Source organism: Lissotriton vulgaris, unplaced genomic scaffold (genome assembly GCF_964263255.1).
Source record: "Lissotriton vulgaris unplaced genomic scaffold, aLisVul1.2 SCAFFOLD_1053, whole genome shotgun sequence".
Lineage (NCBI taxonomy): Eukaryota > Metazoa > Chordata > Amphibia > Caudata > Salamandridae > Lissotriton > Lissotriton vulgaris.
Genome location: NW_028253052.1, coordinates 685,887 through 706,993, shown reverse-complemented (window position 1 = coordinate 706,993; position 21,107 = coordinate 685,887). Strand labels below are relative to the sequence as shown.

The 21,107-nt window shown below is 44.9% G+C and overlaps 1 protein-coding gene across 1 annotated transcript in view; it reads right to left on the bottom strand.

Moving 5' to 3' along the window:
* LOC147661177 (palladin-like) overlaps positions 1-21,107 on the bottom strand; it is a 347,061-nt gene that overhangs the window by 13,428 nt on the left and 312,526 nt on the right. The window contains exon 6 of the mRNA XM_086951261.1: positions 15,604-15,745. Coding sequence (XP_086807387.1) covers positions 15,604-15,745 — 142 coding nt within the window. The remainder of the gene's footprint in view (positions 1-15,603; positions 15,746-21,107) is intronic.

Here is a 21,107-nt window from a genome sequence, read left to right as displayed (position 1 = left end):
ACCCTTAAATATAGGAAGCAATGGGGGGCTTATCCTATTTAATATTTTGTAGCAGGAGGTTATCGATCTATGATGGTCCGCGCTGCAGTCATGAGTGTTTTGTAGCGCTCCATGCAAACGGAAGTGTCTGTGGGCGCTTTATCGTTGTGACTCAATGATGCTCCTACTGACCTCACAGGAGTGAAAAGCTTCCTTGTTGATATGTCTCAAACTTCGATCCTGCAGATTCCCGGGGACTCCAAAGCCCTGTGGTGTCCCAAAGGCCTCGATGACAGAGTCTGGGACGAGTGGGCACACTTGCATGGAGCGTGTTGGGCACTGGGGGGAGGGGGAAGGGGGCAACACGGTCATCAAAGCCATCCCTGCCTCAGACCCGTTAGTTAATAAAACTGGGCATTGCAAAAGGTCCCTGTCGGGTCCTGTATTCATCACATCCTTGACTTTACTGGTCAATAACACAGATCAATTTCTGAACAAGTCATGTGAAAAAGATTAGGGTAATCCAAGTCAGACATTTAGTTTCTGTTTATATTTCACATGTTTTAATTAATCTTGTACCAAAATACCAGTTGGTGGTACGCTATAGAGGTCACATAAGTACCCCACACCCTTATTTTCATAGGCCATGCCCCTTTTAGAGGTACCTTCATCCGGTTTTGCACCCCAGTTAAACTCATGTTAAACAGCACAGAGCCCCGCTCACAAGTGCTGTGCTCGTTTTAGACGTAAAGAGGCCCGCGCTGAGCGGTACTGGGGCCGCTCCTTGTTCCGTACAGGATAGTACTGCTGGGCCATAGAAAGCGCCGGACGGCTACACCCGCCCCCAACTGCCCCCCCTTCTCCTGCTCCCCGAGCAGTGGTCCGGTATGTTCAGCAGCTCTGGGGTCCTCGGAGGCTGCGGGCAGGGACGGGTTCCCCTCGGAGGGCACTGCCCCGCCCCCCAGTGGTGCACCCGGTGGGGGCTGTTGTTGCAAGGGTGGTAGATCCATCGTCCCAGCGGCGGCAGAGAGGCTCTCCTGGGAGCGCGCTGGCATGGCTTCGGACACAGCACCGCTGCACAGGTGGTGACTGTGCTGTGCAGGGGGGGAGTGTGAGACGACAGCAACAAAACACGCAAAGACGGAAAACAAACACGGAGACGACATAAGACGAGTAGACGTACAAAGTGAAAAGAAATTGCTGCTTACCTGATCGCAAACTCAAAGTACTTCCTGGGAACTTAATTCTCGCAGCCCACTCCGGCAAAAGGCACTTTGAAAATAAGGAAAACATGATGGCAAAAAAAAAAACATCCGCCCATCGCCGCAATGATGTTCTAAAAGGGGCGGAGAAGGAAAAAATGTACGGAACACCCACGAATCGCCTCAGACAATGACGGACATATCTCTCTTTTCCAATGGCTAGCCTCCATTTATGGAGCTAGCCAATGGAAGAGAGAGGCGGGACAAAGCCACATACTGCTTCTCAAAAGATTTTGCCTGCGCGAAGGCTGCTGCGCAGCGGACGCCAGGCGAAACCTAAAATAGGACTCCGAGTGGTAGGGAGGGCTGGCCTGCAGGCTGCAGAAATGAAAAATGGAAGAAAACAAATCAGTACCAATCAACGCTGGAGCACTGAATATTATGCTCAATGTGATGGAGAAAATAAGGAGTGAGAGGCAGGCCCTGACTGGCGGTACCGGGCACAGGGCATTTCCCTGGTGGGCCAGAGGGGTGGGGGCCAGTTTTGTCACTGGGGGCCGGTTTTGCAGCAGTGCTGCAATATGGGCACCCTGTAACAAAAGCGGGAGCAGTGCTTCCTGCTAGCAACCTTCCCCCCCTGGCTCCTACGGCCGGTCGAGCAGCAGTCTGCCAGGGCTGGTTGCTGTTTCCCATCTCGCCCAGATGGGAGGGGGCTTATGTGTGGGAGGTCTTAAAAATACCTGCCTGCTACATCTTTGAATCTGTCCTGTGGTCAGTTGTATTGTTCGGTGGTTCACCATTACCCTCACCCATCTTCCAAAAATGAACCACAGACTCCACACCAGAATGGGAATGATTTCCACAAGAACACCTTTGGCACCAGAGTATTCAGCCAAAATGTGATCTTACCTAAATGTTGTGTCTTAAATATTGTTTACAAAATAGTGCCAAATTGGAATTAATAATAGGAAAATATACCCAATTAGGTAATGTTTTTGTAAACGATAAGTACGGCACAATATTTATGAAATATGGTATTTTGGTGCATGACATTCTGACTTCTAGCCATACGAGCAACACTTGAACTCCTAATAAGAACTCACTCCATCTGTTGTTGGTATAAGCAATGGGCCCCAAAGGGAGACCAAGTCAGAATATTATGTGCAGTGAATCACGAATAATATAGCTTGCAGTACAGGTGACTGTAAAGTGACGGCTAATCTGATAAGCAAAATTAGAGCTGTTCTCTAGAATCTCTTATTCATGCCATGCTCAGGAATGTATTTGTTTTCACCATATTTGGATTTTTTAGGAAGTGAGGTGACAAAACACAGCGGTGTTTCTAAAAATATGGCCTATTAGTACTAAATAAAGGAAGTCAGAACAACTTTAATATAAGAATTTCTACTTGCCAATTGCTTTGGAAGCATTGTTTATTATAATTCATATGTAATGTAAACCTTGGTTAGCTGTCATTGATAGCTACAATCCTGATTCGACCATTATGGAATCTTCTCCTTTTCTATCCCAGGCCAATCCTCCGAGCATCCCAAATTTCAGGATCCGAGAATATTTTTACTTCTAATTTCTACACTGTTCATTAAACAAGCTTTTCATCCCAGCTGGCTAATGTGAAGTCCATCAACACTGCTTGCAAAAGGCAGCAACTTTAATTGCAGCAGCTGTTCATAAGCTTTCTTACTGATGGACAAAGCCTCATAGCACTTTCCACTTCCTCCCACTCACAGCTTTTTCTTAAAGTCTTAACACCTGTGGATGCACAAACTCTCAGCCATGCAGCATTATCTGCAGAGATTCCACTAAGCAATCCGAAGGGATAAGTCCTAATAGAAAACAAACATTGGCATAGCCAATAGGTCTCGCCTCTGGGACCTTATAAGTGTTTTGCCAGAGGTGTTGTGAAGTTTAGTAAGAGATGCAATTTAACATAAAGGGATACGAAAAAGGAAACCAGGAAAGTGTGATAGGGGAAGAAGAGGGCAGCAGCAGAGCTGGGGGTAGGGAGGGAGAAGCAAAGGGATGAGATAGACGAGAGCTCCTGAGGCGGAAGCCGGGAGCGTTTTTTTAACCATTTTAAAAACTTTCTTCTGTTAACTATTGTCACTGTACCTTGTTGCTCTAGGCACTCACCTGCACCTATTTGCTGTCGCGCAGTGGATCTAGCGCTGCTACAGCCCCTCAACCACAAACTTCTCGTCAACCGCCATCTCGGCGAGGACGGAGGCCACGCCCCTTTGGAGGCCACGCCCCTGACGCCGCCCCTCCACCCCCATAAATATTGTGCCTCTTTCAGACGCGCAGCGGAGGAGCGCGCCGATTGCGCTCCGAAGGCGCGCCTAAGGAAAGCCCGTCTGCGCCCGTCCGCGCCAGACCGGGCATCAGGGCATTCCACGCTGGCCATTCCATCTCATACTCCTCTCAGTCTCTCAGAGAGCTACAGCATCTTGCCCCCGTTATCTCCTAACACCAACCGCCGTATTCATATAGCCGGCCTCATGCACCCCGCTCTACACTCCGCATGTGCTCGCACACCCCCAATCAGCCTGTCCAGGAACGCAACGTCCATCAGGGTGTCATATTTGAACACCCACTCGCTAGTAAAGCACTATGCAGATATTTTCATCCTGTTGACTGACAGCAGCCCCGACATGCTCCTGCTCACGGAAACATGGTTAACATCAGAGTCCCTCCCAGACATTCTGGCCGCCCTCCCCCCTGACTACTACATTCTCCATGCCGATCATCCCGGCGACCGGCCCGGGGGTGGGGTGGCAGCCATCATATCCAAACGTCTGAAATCACTCTCCTCCTTTTCCCTTCCACTTCCTGAGGTGGATAACTTACTCATCAGTGTGGAGACTGACACCGGTGTCCTTACCTTCCTCCTCCTGTACCGGCCTCCACACCCTATGCCATCTTTCCCAACCATCTTGAGCGAACAACTTTCCAACCTACTCACGCAGCATTCCAGTTTCGCCCTTTTCGGTGACCTGAACTATTAGTTTAGTGATACTAACGCCGGTCCCCATGCTACAGAGCTCTTCGAGACTCTCAACAGCTTGAACCTCAACCAACAGGTTACCCAACCCACACACACTAAGGGCCACATTCTGGACCGGATTTGGACCTGCAATCTGGCTCTGTCCCAGCCAGCCATATCCCCCTGTGTCTGGTCAGACCACTACTTGGTAGACACTACCATCACTGTCGTCGGCCGAACTCCTGCTCCTTTGATGGCCGGCGGCTCCTCTTGAAAATGGAGTACACACGACTCTCAGGGCTTCCCCATCACCCTGGCGGACACCCGCCCAGTCTTCAATCCCTCTGACAACGTCGAAAGAATAGAACACGACATCGGATCCTGGCTGAAGTCGGCCAGCGACCTCTTTGCCCCCTGATCAAATTCCCCCGCACTAGGCATCACAACTCCCACAGGTGGTTCTCTGATGACCTTAAACAGCAAAAAATAAAAACGCCCCAGCTGGAGCGTACCTGGAGATGTGACTATTCCAACACAGCCAGGCAGTCTTACATGTCTGCGCGCAGAGTATACAAAACCGCTATCACCCTAGCCAAAAGGCAACACTTTTCCAACAGGATTTCGTCAGCGGCCAACAAGTCTAAGGAGGTGTTCAATGTGATGAACGAGCTCACCACTGAAGATAGAACCCTCACCGCCCAGACCCCTACTCAAGAGGCATGTGACACCCTCAACCTCTTTTTTGTGGAAAAGATCACAAAAATGAAATGAAATGAAATGAAATGAATGAAACTTATATAGCGCACGACTTACCCTGGGGCATCTCAGCGCTTGCTTAGGGAACCCGTCCTGGTATTCCCCTGTGAGATAACCCCGGCAGGGTATCCACAAGGTGAAAGCCAGGCATCCCGCCGCGAGGGGCCGTTGTGGAGATTAAGCAAGCTATTGCCCAGAGTCGCAGAGTGTGAACCCGTGAGTCGAGAAGGCACCGGAGCGAGAATTAACAAGTCCGTGGAATTTTTGAGCCCAAGACCCGCCGAGGCGGGGAATTGAACCCTGGTCCCGGGCCGAACTCAAGCTCCAGGTCTGCCGCCTCTAACCCCTGAGCCACACTTCTCCACAAAAACTCTATACCTCCCCTACCCCAGCTACACCCATTGGACACCTCCTCCGACAATACCTCTACCTTGTCCACTTACCCCACCCTGAACCCCATCTCATTAGCGGAACTCGCCACTCGAGTGAAATCCGGCTCCCCTAACGATTGCTGTCCGCCATCTGTCCTGCGGAGTATCTGCCTCAATCTACCTGATTGTATTCTACCCCTGCTGCATGGCTTACTCAGCAGCGGCATCGTTCCTAGTTCTTTTAAGGAGGCCATCCTTGTGCCCCTCCTCAAGAAACCTGGCGCCGACCCCTTGGAACCGTCGAACTATCGCCCCCAACTCCCTCCTTCCCTACTTCTCGAAATTAATGGAGGCCCACGTCACCCGATGTTTGTCAAATTTTATCGAATCCTCATGTCACCTTGAACCCAACCAAGCCGGCTTCACTCCTGCCCATTCCACTGAGGCCGTCATCTTGGCAGTCCTGGACACACTCAGGATGAATGCGGACGCGGGGTCTCCCCAAGCCCTCGTGCTCCTGGACCTGTCGGCCGCGTTCGACACGGTGGACCACAACAATTTCCTCCACCGTGTCGGACAGGCAGGCATCCAGGTTCCCGCTCTCAAGTGGATTGAGTCCTTCCTAACAGGCAGAACTCAGGCTGTTCGTCTGGGCGCCTACACTGCAGCAAAAACCCCCACAACCTGTGGAGTCCCCCAGGGCTCCTCCCTCTCACCGCTTCTATTCAACTTATACCTCCAGCCCTTGATCCACTCTCTCCAGAAATGGGACATCATCGTATATAACTACGCCCACGACTTACAGCTTATCCTTCTGCTCAATTCCCCCTCTGCCATCAAAACTTTTCATGCAGTTATGATCCATATCCAGCATTGGATGAACCAAAACCAACTGAAGTTAAACCCCGGGAAAACCGAGCTTCTCCTTCCTGGACTCAGTCATGCCCTTTGGGGCCCGCAGTTCTGGCCCGCGGAGCTCGGCCCCCCCAGTCCCGGTCAAATCAGTGAAGAGTCTGGGAGTGATTATCGACGCCGAACTGTCCCTTAAAGCCCAAGTGGGTGCGGTAATCTCATCCTGCATGTACCAGCTCCGGAAGATTCGTAAAGTCCGCCACCTACTTCCGTCTGCCGCACTTACCCAAGTTGTCATCGCACTTGTGCTTTCCCGGCTGGACTTCTCCAACTCCCTCTACTACGGTCTCCCACAATCCCTGTTACACCGCCTTCAGGTAGTTCAGAACCAAGCGGCCCGACTCATTCACAAAACCCCCAGATGGCAATCGGCCAAACCTTTACTTCACCGATTGCACTGGCTCCCAATAGGCCAAAGGGCAGCTTTCAAAGTGGCCTGCCTTACATCCAAGGCCCTTCACTGTCCCGGCCCCGCGTTTCTCAAATCTTTAATTACTCCTCATCAACTAACGCGCAATCTTCGTTCAGCCCACCGTCATTTACTAGTCACCCCCAAAGTCAAAACCAAGAAATTCGGTGGTCGCCGCTTCTCCCGTCTGGCTCCCGGGCTTTGGAATCTCCTCCCTCTTTCCATCAAATTCACCCTTTCTCTCCTTAACTTCAGGAAATTGCTTAAAACCCACCTCTTCCCTCCTCTTGGTTAAAACCTTGCCACTCACGCTTTCTGTTTCACTCACTCTGTCTCACAGCGCCAGGAAGCCTTTGGTGTCAGTGCGCTCTATAAATTGCACTTAACATAACATAACATGAGAGAGAGTGAGACAAAGAAAAAGAAGATGTCGAGAAGAAGCAAGTAGGGGGATAAATATAAAGGGATCGAGAGACTTTTGGGGAGGGAGTGGGGAGGAAAGACAGGGTTAGAGATCGGACGACAGAGGGAGGTGAGGAGTGAGAGGACGAAATAGGAAAGCCATTTTTTCAATGGCGGGGGGTGTTTGAAGCTGAACTAGCAGGATTTCTTTCCTCTGGATATCTAAGATCTCAGTCTGACTCGCTGCTGGTTCCAAGAGGAGTCCTGCGCGAACATACAGTGAGCGCTGGCAGTGCCAGCAACCACAGCTCACTGAACAAACAAATTCATCGAACACAGCTGCGGATCCCTTCACACCACTGAGATAGGGTTAAACCAAACACCTTCTGGGATAGAAACCTGGAGACTGTGTGGAGTTAACCCCTGGACTCCTGGAAGCCAGGTCATGAAAGTGGTAGATTGCTTGCTATACAAATGTGTGAATGGCATCACCACGGTTTTCAACTTGGCAACTGAGAGGCGCTTTGTTGTCAGCTGAAGTTCTAGGTGCTCACTTTATGATCTGAATCTCTGTCTCTAGAGCCAAGAAGCCTATCTGGCGAAAAAGCACTATATTATCTAAACACAGGTTAGTCGTACTAACCTCACCTGTCCAATCAAAGCCACTCTCCCCCTTCTACTAAACCAGGTATTTGGGGTATTTTGCAGAGTGCTAAGTGACACCTTGCAGTCACTTCAGAGCGCTAGTGCGCCAGGCAGACACCGGGGAGGGTGGATATTGGTGGAACAGAGACATGCTCTTCAGTTGGAGGACCCGCTCTTCTCAGATGGAGGGGAGGAGTTCTCCAAGGCGAGTCTTCTTTCAGTGAAACTGTTTCCCTAAGTTTGCGATCACATGGTTTAGAAGAGGACACCCGAGGACGGGACTCTGGGTCTGGCAGTGAATAGGGCGCTCTTGTTACAAGGGTCAGTCATCTTAGGTCAAGATGCTCCTGAGATCTCAGTCAGCCACATCGTCAGAGAAAGTGAACTTTGGTAGGGCGAGTAATTGTAGTTGCATTTATATAGCGATTACTACCGCTGACGAGACGTCGAAGCATTTTACCACAAGCAGCACCGGAACCCAGCTCCAGAACCCTATGCAAAAATCACAACATTTCGGGAAACCCTGTTTGTCTCTGAATTCGGACCATAAAATGCTGGAGTGGTGACCATAAAATGCTGGAGCTGTGACAGCAGGGGGTGGGAGGGGGCTCTACTGTGCTCACTAGAACTTCCAGTGAGTTGGGTCCCACAACCTGCCCTACAACAGATATGCCAAATCAGGGCGCTGAGATGCTCCGTGATCAGAGGGCTCAGATGCCAGAAAGCCGAGCCGCCAGCGCCCTTGTTACACATGTAGCGCCTCTGAGAAGCGCTGGGCTGCCAGCCGTAAAAACGTCCTCTCAGTACACACACCGTGATATGCCCAAGGAGGGGCGAGGGCATCTCAAGCAGGCACTGTAAAACACGAGAGGGCTGCTGGAGGTACGTGGAGCGAAGAGGAGGGTGGAATAGGAGGCAGGAAGGGAAGTAGGAAGGCGCGAGGCAGGAATGGAGATACCATGAAACCGGGCAACCTAAGTGAGTGAAAAAATTCTTTCAAAAGGAGCGCCATAATTAGCAGAGGACTGCTAATGCACGTTTAATCTAAGCCAGCAATTACATTTGAAGCCGAAGTCAAATGCAGGCTTACTATGAAATAGTGGCGCGTGGTATGCTAAGGACCTTCAAGTTACTTAATGTTTGGAGGAGCGCAAACCAAGATTAATGGAGTCACATGAATAGTGATGAATGAGGCAACGCGCTCACGGATAACGTGAAGACTGGCTTGAATAATTCAAGTGCAAGCTCAAATGCAGGCTTACGTAAAAATAGTGGCGCGTGGTATGAGAAGAACCTCCTAGTTACTTAGTGTTTGAAGGAGCGCTAACTGTGATAAATGGAGTACCATGTATCAGCGCGCTCACGGAATTACATGATGAAATCAGCTAATGTGAAACCTACACTTATAATAGAAAGGGGCGCGAGGTCCGATAGAAAACTAAAAAGTGAAAGAGTCAAGAAAGATTCAACCACGCCGCCTGTGAGCGATCGTGACGCTGTGAGCGAAGCGAAAAAGATTTATGAAGGGTAAGCATTCCATAGAATAACAAGCAGAGATAAGAAAGGTAGATGCGTCCGTGAAAGTGAAAGTAATGGCCAGCGCGGTGAAAGAGATAAGAAAGGCAGATGGCGGCTGCGCGCGCAAGCTTCAGGCCAGCAAAAACTTGTGGGTAGCACTTTGAAAAATCCCTTACTAAAGTCGAGTAAGCAGCGCATACCCTGCTCTAGGCTCGACCTAAAATTACTTACGACAATTGAATACCCATGCTCAGGCTCTTCTGTAGTGCACCCTTTAAAAAGCCAACAATATAAAAACATATACACTCACAAGATGACAATTGTAAAAAAAAAAAAAGCATGTCTTGCCTGAGTAAATAAATCAGTGTAAATATCACAAAACATAGTAAAACAAAGGTTATCTTTGGTCGTAGACCTGTAACAACTGCAGGGGTCAAGGTCCCCGACCAAGGACCAGTCTTTGGGGAGCGCCAGCAAATGGTGTATCAAACATAGGCGAAATCTGTTCAGAAGGTATAGAAGGAAACTATTACTTACAGAAATCAAATAAGGTTTGATATACAAAGTTGTTTTGAAAATAACATAAGTGCGAACTGTCCCATTCTGCAGTTCATAATCCTCCCTGTTGGATTTTCTAAGTGCAAGAAAATCATTCTTTGTCGAGGTCAGCTTTTTAAAAAAAAGAATCGGGAGCCATAAACAAAAAACGGGTGCCTAAAGGCCTGGAAGCCCGATCTCACATAATTAAACCATGGGATCTTATTTTGCATATTCAATAGAAAAGCAGTCCGTCCCTCCGAATTAGCCTATTGAGGTCTGGGTCTGGATTAACCCAGACCGAGGACCATTTAATTAAAGGACAAAGGAATATCATGAAAACAATGTATTTCTGATCTAATTTGTCGTGATAAACAAAAGATGACGTGCAACGTGGGAACGCAAGTAGGCATTTAAAAAAGACGTTCTCTATAACTTGGAGTGATGAACGATCCAGTTACCCTAAAAAAACACTCTAATACAACACTGCATACACATAGTTGGCCTCATAAATTTTAAGTACAGTCTGGATCTGATTAGTCTCACGTGGAGTCGTTTAGAAGAGATCAAAGGGGACCAGGAACATTTGTGGTCAAACAAAACTTCTACATAAGGGCAACAAAGGGCCCTTGAAATTTCAACCCCCAAAATCATATTTTTTCTGGTCTTTGTGTTTCTGGGGCCAAATATCGTAACATAGGACGTTCCCAGGTTTGTTGCTAAATGAAGCAATGCGATGAAACTCTCGAATTAATCAAGTAAGCGTTAAAGGCCCAATGCAGTCCTTGCAAGAAAGACTGCAACATCTGCATAAAGAAGGACTGGAATAAGTCTTTTGCCCATTAGTGGCAGATCAAAGCCTTCAAATAAGAAATGACCCTCCACATGGTTCACATGCAAGGTATGGCTACAGTAAATTTATTTACAATTAGATATAAATTCAGAGACTGATTGATGGTGATATTATCTCCACTTCAGGAATGGGCGGAGAAAACTCCCACACTTTCTGATATCCGATTTGGATTGAGGCCGGGGAAAAGCTCCATCAATAAGTCTCTGAATTTATATTTGATTGTGAATACATGTAATTATTTACTTATTTTATTTATTTACAGAGTTTTATATAGCGCTGGCTAGACCCAAAGGTATAAGAGCGCTTTACATGAGAATCAACAATGTAACAGAAAAAGTTCAACAATTATACAATACACCAAAAAATAGGCAACACATTAGGAGAGGAGAGAATCGTGAGAGAAAAGTAGTGGAAGGGGAAAGGGGAGGTGAGAAAGGGAGGATAAGGGAAGAGACAACAAGGAGAGACAAAAGGAAGTCTGTCTAAAGACCGACTGGGTAGGTGACGACCAAGGAGGGAATCCACGGCCCATCTACCCTATATCTAAACCAGGTAGCTCCATCGGGCATCAAACAAAATAGTTCAGTCTCAACACATTGAGAGAGGAGAGAAGGAGAGACATAAATAGAGGGAGGATGTGGGAAGAGACGACAAGAGAGACAAAAGGAAGTCTGTCTAAAGACCGACTGGGTAGGTAACGTCCAAGGAGGGAATCCCTGAACTGTCTCCCCTATAGCTAAACCAGGTAGCTCCATCGGGCCTCAGACAAAATAGCTAGATCTCAATTGACGAGGGAAAACTTCACAGATAAACAGGGTGGGGACTAAGGGACAGGACAGGTGATGGCAAAGGTCAGTAGCAGGAAAGTGGAGAAGAGTAGAGTGGGGAGGGGTAGGGTCTAGGGGGAGGAGTGAGATTAGGTCAGGAGAGACGCAGGAGGGTTTGTTGCGGCTGTCATTTTAGGCAGGTACAGGCAGTATTTCAGGAGCGATCACTGTGTGGGGTGACGGTATCGGAGAGATCCCAAGGATCTACTAATGCCAGTTCTGGCGATATCCATTTTGCATTTATGGGTCTGTCTTCAGCATTTGAGAGCCTGAACATGAATAAATTGTGGCCTCTGAGGACCTCGTTGAGGATTGACACAGACATTAAATGTTATTGGAAAGGCCCTATTATGTATCCCAAATAACAACTTCTCCATCCTTCACAAAAGTGTTCCCTTGGTACCTACACTCCTATGGTGCCTGTATGCTTGTATGTATGTGTGCACTATTTCTATAGTGCAAACCTAGCCAAAGGGCAGCAAAGCAATGCTTATATTACATTTAAAGCTCCGATTATGAAAAGTCTAGAGAACGTAAGTGTAGGCAAAGTGTCTGCAATTTACATTTTCTAGCTGCTTGTTAAAGTTCTGAGGACTATTCACTACCCACCATGTTGAGATGAAGGATATGTGATTTCATGGGATATTTTGAGCATATAGAAAATCATGTTTGGTTAAAACTTGCCTCTCCAATATTGCATGTTTAAATCAGCTATAAAAGAAACTGAAGCGTACTGTGCACAATACAAATGTAGCCTATCAGTCAGTTTAAATAATGGGCTTTTGATTTTTTCTGCACGTGCACTACAATATACTACTGCAATTTGTGGCGGGACACAATAATTGTTTTCTCTTACAATGCTTCACTTTATCTTGAAGGCTTCATTTGGGCATTTCCTCGTTTAAACTACGTCAGAGAACAAGGCGCAGGAATTAAAGAAATATAGAACTATATAGGCGATTTTGAGGAGATTTAGAGAAAGGCTTTTAGGTGTACCAACATTTTAGGGCTCTCTGGGAAGAGTAAATTAAAAACAAATTTATATAAGTGTTTTGTGGTGTAACATATGTCCCTTGATTCTACTTTGCAACCCCAAACTCTTCTTCCATGGCCCTGCAATGGGTTCAGGTGCTATGTGACATACTGTTGCTCTTCCCATGACAGTGGGGCAGTTTTTGTTGGTGTTACTGGTCATATGGCGCCCAGCGAACTTATGATAATTTATATGGTGTGCATATCACATTAGAGGGTATGCTAACATCTAAGAAGGGGAGGAGGGATGCCCTGACTGGGGCCTATTGGAATAGCCAGGTTTTCAGTTTCTTGTAAAATTGTAAGAAGGAGTTGGTAAATCGATGTGTTAGGTGGGGTTGTTCCAGGCTAAAGGAGGCAGATAGGAAAAGGTGCAGCCTCAGGCTCTGGTTCTTCGTGTGTGGGGGACTCGAGCAAGTAGTGGGTTGGCCAAGTGGAGGTGTCTGGTTGGTGTGGAAGTTGATGCAGCCATCAAAGATGCAGCACCTTGTTTGGGTAGTGCTTTGTAGTTATGTGTGAGCAGCTTGAAGATAACACCTTTGTGTATACGGAGCCAATATAGATCTTTGAGAGATTTGTATATATGAATGTGGAGTGGAGGTTTGAGAGTGAGTTTGGCTGTTACATTCTGAATGGTCTGGAGTCTTTCGGAGAGTTGCAAGGTGATGCCTTGGCTAGTCAATCAATCAATCTAGGTTTATCGATTGGTTACTCAAAACAATTTCACTCATCTGGTCATACATTTAAAAACACAAATACATGCAAACATTATTAAAGCGGAAATATGATATGCAACAGACATTGACCTTTGCTGTTCTAGAAGTTAAAAAAACATACTGTTGGCCAACATTTAAGTAAAAATCAATTCACACAAATTCATTACCACTTACAATGATGAAATGAATACTTGATAAAATGTGCAAGGCCTGGAAGCATTTAAGAGCAATTAAGTGCATCAGTATGAAATCTTAAATTATTCTAAACAGTAAAGTTCAATTGATTTTCGTGACAGACACTACCAGAGCTAAATGGACATCTAACCCTAGCTGGATTAAAAGAAAGAAGGCACAACTGGCAGGGCCATATACGAATAAGGTGTTAACTCAGGGAAGCTGGGCAGCTACGGGAGGCTGCACAGTTATGATACCGCGACTAGTGGTGCCATAGCACCTTCATCATATTATTTTGCTATGGTACCAATCCTCTGCATTAACAACTTTTGGAAAATAGAAATCTTTTGTCATCATGTTACTTCTCTTCGTGAGCCTGCTACTGACAAAATCCCAACCCTTAAGAAATGAGGAGGTATTCTGCTCTGCAGGCCTAAAGAGAACATTTTTTGCATAGTCTTATTGTTTTCGGAGTATAGGCAGTTTCCAAAAATAGGCACGGAATTGTGCTAAATAAAGAATACCAAGGTATCTCGGTACGACTTACTGTAATGATTTTGATGGATTAACTATTACACTATTTCTCCTCCCTGTCTATGGGCAGCTAAATATAGTCCCTGGGCATGAAAGATTTTGGCACAGTTGTGTGTTAATGTCTGTAGGGCGAAATGCATTGGTATGGAGTGAGAGCTGATGAATGAGGGACAAGATGCTCTCTATGTGGTTGCTACATTCAGAGTGCGTCATAGACCAGATCACTGAATTTCACACTAAATCAAAGAACTCAAGGCTAGTCCATATCCATTGTTTATGTCACTTTTAGTATATGGACGAACACAATCAGCATTTATTTCAAGGTTAACTTTTAGCAGATTGATTTCACACTATTTTATCTGCTTTTACAAACTACAATGTAGACTATATGGTTTTCCACGTTTCTGCTGTGAAGTACATTATTAGGATAAATGCTTCTTCAGATTCGGTTTGTTATGCATGTAAATGTGATACTTGAAATATTTTTTCTTGTGTTTCTTCCCTATTACTATTATTTTTATGAATCATCAGCCTATTACTATTATTTTTATGAATCATCAGCAAGTTATGTTTATATGAAGGCATTTGATAGATGACCATTATTTGTCTGATTTTGAAAAAAGTAATAAAGAATTCAGATAAAAAAAAAAATATATATATATATATATATATATATATTGAAGCTCGTTAGTCTCCTTCACAGCTCGAAAAGAAGGGGCTTGTTGGTATATCAATTACATGGGTCCCAAGTGGGTCAACAAGAGGAAGGAGCCTAAGAGCTTGATATTTGTCCCACTTGGGACCCATGTAATTGATATACCAACAAGCCCATGATAAGGAGGCTCACCAGTAATTGCCAGAAACTGTGATATATTTAGTAACAGAACGGCACACGCAATATTGATTTGTTTGTTTGGGTGATTAACTGGAACATTGTATTATGTATGCCACACACGCAAAACGCGTGTGCCTGAATTACTAAGGTCAATATCATTCAACTTTATTTATATAGTCAATGGGCATGTTGATTAACGTTTTGATAATTTAGGTACAATAAGAACATGTTGTTTCGCGTCAAATGTACAATGTGCTCAGGTTTAATTTGCATCAATGGATATGCTTTTCACTTTGTAGCAGATGCAAAGAACCGTTTTTAAGACATATATATCAATGTTTGTCAACAATGTAATATCACCCAATGATTAATTTGAACAGTCAATTTGTTTGTTGCCCAATTGTAACTTATAACGATTTAAGACACCGTTTATGTGGATTATGAGTTACCACAACCCGTTCAAAGATGGCCGACTCAAAAAACTGTATTAGTCTGCTTTCTGTGTTGTTTGTTTACGTGTGTAATCACGTGCACTAAATATAAGCAATGGCCATGCAGTAATGCTTTACCCGTGAGCAAGGCGGTTACCCGGCGAAACGCGTAGGGTTTCTTTGATTGCTTATGGTTTTATGAATAAACCCTCAATATGACCATACAGACGGAGTACTAATCGTTATTGCCTGTGGGGAGTGAGTGGTACTGGCTAAGTACGTGAAACTGTATATATATATATATATATATATATATATATATATATATATATATATATATATATATATATATATATATATATATATATATATATATATATATATATATATATATATATATATATATATATATATATATATATATATATATATATATATACACACAATATAAACAAAAAACATGACATACTTTTTCGTAGTATTCGGAAGTCTGCAGAATCGATGATCGGATGATGCTCTCTGTACCAATTGACTTGAAAGGGGGATTTTGCACGGATGCGACATTCAAAGACCACCAAATGACCTTTTGATGTACTTATGTCTTGGAGACCCTGCGGGAAAAACAATTTATGGTGACTATACAAAAATCTCATCAACAACAATAATGTGGTAGGCAATTTGTACTTCTGTTGCAAAGCACACACTTTACAATCAAATATGTTATTTTGGGAAGTAAATTAGGAGTGTAAATGTTAATATTGTGTGTGTAACAATTTCTTTTAAATGCTGTACCAGTTCACAAGTTAAAAACAACCAATCAAGGGCCATCATTGTGCAGCAACTACTCTCACAAATCGTTTAGCATTTTACTGAAAGGAACATTACGACTACATAGATGAAGATAGTGTGTACTGTTAAATAAAAAGAAAAACGTCCACTGCAAATAATTGGACTGATAAACTTTCTGTAAAATGTATTTATTTAGTTAACAGTTTTAGATAGCACTCCAAAACTAAGAATGCAATAGGCGCTGAACATAAGAACAATAGAAAATTCAGATTACTACTAATGCGTAGACAGGAAAAGAGAACATTAGTAGTTAGACACAATTAAAGGGAAAGCCATTCTTAAGTTTGCTAAACCAGGAACATCTGAGCTTTAAGTGACAAAGGTTTGACCCTCAGATCTGCTGAAAGAGAGTACAAAATGTAATTGCTGCTCCAGAAAAACTGTTGTTGTGCGGGGGTGCTTCTGAATTTAGACCCTTCAAAGTCCCTGTTTCTTAGTCCTCTTTGTCCAAAGACAGATACAGGGTAGACTGGCCAATTAAGAAGGATTATGAAGGTGCAGACTTGGCAGGCAAGATACTCAATTGCAATTTTAGATTTAATGTGTTCATCAACTGGCAGTCAAAGTAAGTTGTCGATAAGAGTATGGTTGTGGAGTGTAAGACAGCCGTAAGTGGGTTGAGCGATGTGTGAAGCACCCTGGCTAGAATGGCATTACCAAAATCCAATCTTGAGATAAACAATTTATAAGAAACTATCCTTAATTGGACAGGTGACATTAGAAGAATTCTTTAGAGGCAGTGATGGTGAAATGTACTGCTTTTGCATTTTTTGTTATTGTGAGGAGCCATGGAACGAAAGTAGTCTAAAGTGAAGCTAAGAAATTTTAATGTAGGAGCTAAAGAAGTAATCTGTCAAATGTTTTCTTTTGTTTTGTCGTCAAGATAAATAATGATATTTTCAGGGGGCTGGGCAGTAGGAAGGTGGCAGCCTTCTAAAATTGTAATTTGGTGAGGGCAGTGCCTAAGGTGATGACGTCAATTACGGAGGGTGTTTCTAAATATGTTTCAGTGTGATCCACATATTGGTCTAGGAAAACTCCTGGTCCTATAAAAAGAGAACTTAAAGGCTCAAGATACAGATTGAATATGGTGGCCACTGATATAGATTTCTGATGTAAAACACACAAATTATCAGTACTCTCCAAAGAGTGACTTCTAGTTTTGACCACCTGAGAATGTATGATTAGAAATGAGAAAAAACGAACTTAGGCCTTTGCTGTGAAACCACATGCGATGTTCCAGGATGGAGAATAGTTCACTATGATCAACTATATTAAAAGCCAACATGAGATCAAGTAAAATGAGAAGGCAAGAGTTTACCCTACACAGTTATCACCATACATGATCTATGATTTTAAGTGTGGATGTCGCTGTTACAAACTATGTACCATAATAGTGAGCAAACTGACAAGGTGTATGATAATACAAATAAAGATAGCCTCATCAGGGGGTGTGAAGCTGAGGAATAGCAATCATCACCTGAAGGGCATCCACCCCTCATGGCAAACCCAACACCTGGGTGGTTGGGATTATATGCGTCCAGTTTGTTTATGGTCATGATAAACAACTTCCTGAGAACTGCCACTGAATGTGCATGTGAGGGAAGCCTCCACTCCAATCAAAATAATGTTTAAACTTGAAAAGGTTGGGGGGTAGGCGGCTTACAGAAAGGTGCAAACCCTAAACAACAGGAACCTCAAAGAGATCATAGACCAATTGTAGGCTTGTAAAAGAGCAGAACGGGAGTGGAGAAAGGATTATGATCACAAGAAAAAAGTATGCTACCTCGCTGAGATTAAACATTATCATAGGCTACCTGCAAAATTCGTGTAGATTACTATGCAAATGAAATTAAGATTAGTCGTAATCCGGCCAAATGTATCTTTAAGATCCTTAAAGATCTCAGGACTAGCAAAGCCACTGTGCCTGTTATTTCATCCACACAGCAGTGTGAGGATCTAGCCACCTATTTTGTGGAGAAAGTATGTGCTATCTATAAGTCTTTTCCACAAGCGACCATTCCTTTTACCACTTCATCTCCTAGAGTCGGGCCATGGCCGACTCTGGCAGCCATTCCTTGCATCTCATAGGATGAGCTCACTCGGTTGAGTGGGAAAATTATATCTGGCTCTCCATCTGATCCTTTGAAGCTGGCGCAGTTTAGGGAGTCACTCTTCCTTCTCCTGGCCCGCTACGCCAAATAGTCAATTCCTCCTTCTCCACAGCAACTGTTCCAGCGCTGTGGAAACAGGCATGGGTAGCTCCCATTCTCAAGAAACCATCTCTTGACCCGGCCAAGCTTGAAAACTTCAGACCTATTTCTCTTCCCCCCCTGGGTGGCCAAGATAGCAGAGGCACATGTTAATAACGCACTTTACACAGTTTTTGAACTCCAACAACATCTTGGATCCATCGCAAAACGTTTCCGCACGGGCCACCGTACCGAGACGGCTCTCCTAGCCACGACTGAATATCTGCAGGCCATTCTCGATTCCGGTCAGACGGAGGCACTGATCCTGCAGGATCTTAGTGCCACCTTTGACACAGTTTTGCATGGTATCCTGCTACAGCGTATACAAATACGCCACATTTACACAGCGGCTGGAGGTGGGGGGTGACTAGTTTGGCTCTGGAATGGTTCAGATCTTTACTGACTGAAAGATCTTACCGAGTCTCTGCCCCTTGTTTCTTTCCCAGGCCCAGCCCATCAACCAGGGGGTGCCCAGTGCTCGGCGTTGAGTCCCTCGTTATTTAATCTGTATGTTCAGCCTCTGGCAGCGGTCGCCAGGCAGTGGGACCTATGGTCTTGTATGCGGACGACACGCAGCTTGTGGTGACCTTGGCTAAAGGCTTCTCTCCGAATGCCTCCAGGTTTAGAGATGGGCTGGCGGCCGTACCAGAATGGTTGGCTACCAACTGCTTGCAATTGAATGCTAACAAACCCGAGGTTTTGCTGGTCGGGAAGAACGCAAGCTTGTGGAGCGAGCAATGGTGGTCGAGTGCACTGGGTAAGGCTCCTAATTCAAAGTAAGTGGTAAAAAGTGTGGGGGTATGTCGAGCTGCTACGTGTTCAAAACTCTGCTGCCAGAACCTTGGTGGGGCTCCCACGGTTCTGTCCCGTGGCTGCCGTTATTCGGAGACTTCACTGGCTTCCTATGGAAAAGCGCATCCAATTTAAGACTTTGTGTCTTTTTTTTAAGAGGCCTAGCCTGTTAGGTAATCTGCTTACCCCCTATGTTCCCCCTCGCCAGTTGCGCTCTGCGGGGCAACACCTGGTCAGTGTTCCCCGGGTGAAGAGCTGTCATGCAGGGGGGGGGGGCGTTCCTTTCTCTGCCTGGCGGCAAAGCTATGGAACTCCTTGCCTGTGCAGATACGCAGTATGGAATGTCCGCTTGTTTTTAGGAAAGCCATCAAAACCTTTCTCTTTCCTCTAATTTAGCCTTTGTGGTCTTCTTTTGGTACTGTTCTGTTATGGTGTCTGGCCCGCCTTACTGATGCTGAAAGCGCCGGGACGCCCCTCTGCTGGGGCAGCTGTGCGCTATACAAGACCTGGTAACAATAACAATAACACCTTTAGCTCCTGAGAGTAAGTTAGGTAAGCAGATCCTACATATAGAACGAAGGATTCTGATACAGGATACAGATCCTATCCCATCTCCAGATCTTGAAAAAGGGGTACTCTCTACAAAACAGAAGGTAAAGGAATGGTGGGATGGAACCTACACAGCAAGTCATGGCTCCCATTTTAAGTAACAAAAAAAATCCATGGTCTTCAAAACTGTTAAATGATGTGGTCATAGCCCCACATACACTTTAGCCTTCTCCTTGGAGATTCAGAAAATATCCAGTTTAAGTAAACGATGATCATTATGAAGCAAACTGGGACAAAATGTATGGGCATTCTGCCGGTAGAACCTTTACCATACTTAACATACATTGAAAAATAAAGGTTTTTAAATGACGACCTGGGACTTATAAACAATCCGTTATGAATAGCATGGTGCTTTCATCCAATAACCAGCAAAGGTACACCCTGAGGTTCGCATAACTATCAGACGAAAAGGTGTCATAGGGTGGTCTTATGAAAAGTTGGGTGCCTTCAGCCAACAATGTGAAACCAAAATGAAACACTGAACAAGAGTGCATGACACTGTGGTCCAATTGCAACATTTCAGCAAGATATCATTTTGTTGTGGAGGGGTAGGGCCACTAGTGGCTGCTTGGCATTACCCTGACTTCCACAGGTTAGATGCCACTAGGCTCCCAATGATAGATGCCCATTTAACAGAAACTTGTCCAATACACTAGGTAACCCTCTGTATCTCCAGAGTTCATTAGCATCTCTTTAGTATCACATTGGAAGCCAACCAACATGACTCTAGGTACTGTGGTATCAACGGTATTGGATACATCTTCCGTAAAGTCCCTGATTATGGGGAAAGTCACAAAAGGGCATGGGACTACAAAATGTAGACCAACCCCAGATTAAACTTTACATCTCAGAATGAAAGATTACTCTATGGTGATGTGTCTTTCGGTAGCATGGTCCAGGACTGGACTTTCCCACAGCTGATAACTGCATCTGCAGACATTTGAAATTCCAGATGAAATATTTACATTTGTATCAATTTGGAAACATGTGTACCTTTCCTGGTGCGACGGTGCTCAAGGCATCATCCAATCATTCCTAGGGTTGAAGATAGGTATTTAGACACTAGCAGCTCACAATGCCCACACGTTGGAGTAACAGACTGTACCTTTTATCTGCCATCACCTTCTGGAAGCTACAATAGGTGGGAGTGACCTTTCATCAGACATGCAAGTCTCACTGTTCACTTCTTTGATAGGCAGCCTACTATGATGCTGAAATTTGCTTACAGCCCAAATAGTGTTTCTAGAAAGCAGTGTTTATCCCTTAGCTCTCTTCTGTTTTGACCATGAGCAGTTGGACGTGTTTTAGTGGGCCCTTTGTTTCTCAATTTCAATAACGTTTTGTTTTTCAATAAGAATCAGAATCAGTAAATCTTTATTCGGATGCGATGAACATCCATGAAAGAGACATGACAATCCATAGCAGTTAAAAATCACACACAATATAAAAAGTAAATAATCAAGATAAGAAA